The sequence below is a fragment of the Pundamilia nyererei genome, unplaced genomic scaffold (assembly GCF_000239375.1).
Source record: "Pundamilia nyererei isolate P.nyererei 1_Seehausen unplaced genomic scaffold, PunNye1.0 scaffold00001, whole genome shotgun sequence".
In the NCBI taxonomy this organism is placed as follows: domain Eukaryota; kingdom Metazoa; phylum Chordata; class Actinopteri; order Cichliformes; family Cichlidae; genus Pundamilia; species Pundamilia nyererei.
This window is the reverse complement of record NW_005187402.1, coordinates 2,180,004-2,184,219: the sequence shown is the minus strand read 5'-3', so window position 1 is coordinate 2,184,219 and position 4,216 is coordinate 2,180,004. Positions and strand designations below refer to the sequence as shown.

Genomic DNA, 4,216 nt, shown 5'->3' with positions numbered 1-4,216 from the left:
ATAACCCTGACCCCGTGGAGAGCTGGCACACACTTTCCATTTGTTGAGGATCGAGTGTGGAGGTTGGAGCTTCTCAGACATCGCGTTTTCCATTCCCAGATTTTGACAAAGCTGTTTTCTCTTTGCTGTAAACAGAAACAGTGTGCGGAGTGACTCACCGGCAGAACAAATAACACCAAATGTAACAATCATAAACGAATGGGGAAATTCAGTACGTGTGAGTGTGCCAGTGGAAGCCTTATCTTCAGAGTTTCCATTAAAAACAGACACATGTCATGCATACATGCTGCTGTGTTGGGAATCTGTCGATCTGCTGCTAGCTTGCAGACATTTTCATGTGAAACTGCACAGCTCAGTTTCGATTCTTCTTTTGAAAGAATAAACGGAATCACTGCGTGCACTACTCTAAACTGCAGCTTGACTCTGGGCCATAGCTACACACTTAGAGGAGAAACATTACAAACGTGTCCTCTCCACACAACGGCAGGTGTGCTGCTGCCAACCCCTTAAACACACACACAGTTGTGAGAAGTTTCTAGTTTCGTTTCCAGTTGCAGTGGCGGAGAAAGAAGAGGAGCTGTGGGGGCGACGAAGGGAGAGAGACACAGAGGAAGTGAAAATGAAATTCAGCTCAAAGATCGTCTATGTCCTAAGAATAAACGATTTGGGGGGAGGGGGAGTCATTTCCGCCGTGTTTCACCTGCTGGCACATTTAAACACGTATTTGCTACAGTTAGCCAAGACATGTATTCAGGTACTAGTCACTGAGCTATGTATATGTAGCCTAGTCGTGCAGTGATTTAATGTTGGTGTTTTGCAGTGGCGTGGCAAGGTGAATGGTAAAAAAGATAATTAAAAACCCCAAAACACAACGGAGTGAGCCATCTTCGCTTTGGCGCGTGCGAGCGCACGCGAGACTTCACGACGCTCGAGACCGACCCAAAGCGAGAGCACGAGAGCAGGAGGGGGATTTCCAGCTCTGGCCCCCACTTCCCGAAGCGGCCGTTGTTTTGCTTTCGGTCTGAATGCAGAAACAGAAATAAACGACGACCACACTTTCCCTTTTCCACTTAAAACCTCGAACACGTTAATCTGTCCGGTTTTGGCTGCTCTTCTTATTCCGACAGCGGGACTGTGGAGCCCGAGGCCGTCCAAACCTAACAGGTAACATCTTATTTCCGCATATTAACGTCGCTGCCTTGCGCTCCCCTGGCCACACTGACTTCCTACAGGGCGACATGACGGATCCCTAGCTCAAGTGAAAGTAGTTCTGCAGTTTGTCTCCGCGTTTCATGACTCGGTATGGGATTTATTTTCACTTTTGACTTCGTTGTTTTGGGTCAGCTCGGTGGCAGGCGGTAGACACACAGGGCGCGATAAACTTCTGACTTGACCCCTGCTGCTAAAGCATACTCGACTCCAGAACAAACACGTTACTAACGTTGGAAAGTCAGCGCTGATGTGGCTGTTTACCTGGAATTGTTAATATTTGCTAGCATCCTCCCGCTCTTTGAAGTGTACAGTGTTTATCTGTTTGTAACTGTGTGTATTTACCGTGTTATAATGTGAGTAGCAGCGGGACTGAGCCGTGAACAGTATTCAGGTCTTAGTGCGTGTTATTTACACTGAAAACACTACAAGTGTTATATTGTCTGCACTCCGTGACAGGTAACTTACCATGTTTAGCAGTATAAAAATAAATGTGCTATACACTGAAGAAATAATAATAGTAATACTATTAATAATTTAAAAAGTAGTATTGATGTTATAATATTGAATGTTATATTTTTAAATGTACAGTTGGACTATATTTGTGTAGACACCGTTATGTACACAGTGTAAATACATATTTCAACTCTTCTTGATCCAATTTTTCCGCATTATCAGCAGCAAATGTTCCTCATTGTGCAATTAGTAAAAAACAGAAGAAAGCACACATAGTGCCACGCACTGTGATGACATGTTGGTCAGAAATCAGTATAGTTTGCGTCAACGGTTTAACCGCATTCATTTAACCCTAAAGTCCCGCTGTGATGATTCCCCCTTCCACCTATTAAACATCTGCTTATTGAAATGTATTCACACATGTGCTGTTCTCTCAGAGGACTTAGATGCAGCCTGTCTCTCTGAAAAACGGAGCGGAAACATGACATAGTGCTGAGTTAAGTGAATTTGGCGAATGCGTTAAAATAGATCTGGGTCTTTTTTTTCCCTTCAATTGTCTTTCTGTTAGAAAATGTCTTCTGTCAGCGTCACATACTCTGAAATAAAACTGTAAGTTTTTACAAGTATATCTGTAGTTAAACTGCATGTCTGTGAATGATGAAAATATTAATAAAATATTAATATTCACAGACGTAATTTAAGAACAAACAAATGCTCGTATTTGTGAATGTGAGCGTGCTGCTTTTAACGTGTGAAGTAAGCTGCGGTCAGAACTTGGGTGATAAATCAGGATGAAGAGATACCTGGGTCGTTTTTACTATATATGAACTAATGAGCTGTCTTATCTGTGAATAAATAAATAAATTTCTTGTCCTGAGTCGCTAGTGTGACTGTAAGTAACCTGTGTGAATGATTTCTAACTGATGCTGTGTGTCATGTAGTCTGCTGGGAACACCTGAGAAGGTTGTCTGTCTTTCCAAGACCAGCAAAGTCTGCTTTTGAAGCACACAGCACAGTTTGTTTGCACAGTGATCGGTGCAGCGCCCCCTGTTGCATCTGAGTTAAACAGCAATGGTACATTTTATCATATGTAAACTTAATGTGCTTCATGTATAAGATAAAAACATGTAGGATTACAGTGCTTTAAAGTAAACAAGTGTAAGCCTGTGCAAACAAAAAAGGTTTTGAGTCTGTTTTTGAATGCTGCATGCACAGGTGTAACTGATCTCAGGTCAGCAGTAACTGAAGCACCCGCAGCATACTTGGATCTGCTTGTAGGAGCGTTTGCCCTGCACCTGATGGCAGCCTGACTGGGTTGTTAACAGTGAGCAAATCAAAGATGCTTCAGGTGTGCAAACCACTGAGAGCTTAGTGCGCTGATAGGACTTTAAAGGTGAAATATCAGTTTGTGTTTGCTGAAGTCATTTGCGTTGAGATTTGGTGACACAAAGCTGTCTCTTATTGATATTTGCGTGGGTTGTTTAGTTTTCATTTTTGGGCACCAGGGGCTGTGTTGAAGTGGGACGTGGGCCCTGTGTTTTGCCCATGTGTGCCATTTGTGCTGCACTCCTTGTATCTTTTTCAGCTTGTGTTTTCTGTAGTGATATTGTGAGCTTTCACTGAGCAGACGCAGCTGAAAGGCTCAGCCTTGTTTGATATTTTGGATTTGATGCTGTGCTGTTTCACCTTGTTTAACCTGTTGGGGAAGCACTGCGCTGGCAGGGAGTGTCTGCCTGACTGGACTTTGATCAGGTTTGTGTGCAGAGATCATCACTCTGCCCTTAAATCAAATGTAGCGACATGGGTGGGCTAAAGTTTTCTGGGACGGTTATGAGCTCTGTGTTCATTTTTTCCTCTTGGTCCATTGTTGTTTCATTTCAGGTGTCACTCTCTGGAGTGTGAGGCCGAGTGTAGAGCTACAAACATGAGCTGACATTTTTATTTATGAATCGTGTTTTATGGCTGCTGTTCTTTGCGAACACATTAAAGAGCCTGGCCAAGAGTTTTATCTTTACAAGCACACACGATCTGATTCAACTGTGTTCCACACCTCACTCTGAAATGATGACTATGAATGGGGAAAAAACATCAGTGGGGGGCTGCTATGCTAATTTCCAGCTCTACTTGAGTAGCTCTGGGTGATTCATGGTTCAGAATCGTTCTTGTTTGTCGTTGGCTCGGTGCAGCCGCTCCGTTCATCCTGTGTGAAACAAGATTTTTTAAGTGTTCTTGCACAGTGAGCATCACGGCAGATCACGTATTACAGCATTTCTGTTTTTTTTTTTTAAAGTTGCTACAATGTGTAAAAAAACATCTTTGAATCCCAGTATCAATACCAGTGCTCACACATTCATAATAACGTTTCTGTGTGTGTGACTTCACAGACCGCAATGCCAGTAGAACGAATGAGGATGAGACCCTGGTTACAGGAACAAATCGAATCCTGTCAGATTCCAGGGCTGAAATGGCTTAACAAAGTGAGTGTTGTCTCACACACACACACACACACACACACACACACACACACACACACACACACACACACACACAC

At 43.1% G+C, this 4,216-nt stretch overlaps 1 protein-coding gene across 2 annotated transcripts in view; it reads left to right on the top strand.

The window, feature by feature from the left end:
* Window positions 1–938: 938 nt before the first annotated feature.
* irf2b (interferon regulatory factor 2b) overlaps window positions 939–4,216 on the top strand; it is a 12,585-nt gene continuing 9,307 nt past the window's right edge. The window contains exons 1-2 of one of the 2 annotated variants that reach the window (XM_005719400.1): window positions 939–1,164; window positions 4,050–4,142. In XM_005719400.1, the coding sequence (XP_005719457.1) occupies window positions 4,056–4,142 (87 nt within the window). In that variant the 5' untranslated portion in view covers window positions 939–1,164; window positions 4,050–4,055. Of the gene's footprint in view, window positions 1,165–1,199; window positions 1,301–4,049; window positions 4,143–4,216 lie in introns of those variants that run through there. The other variant, XM_005719401.2, reaches the window with a different exon arrangement.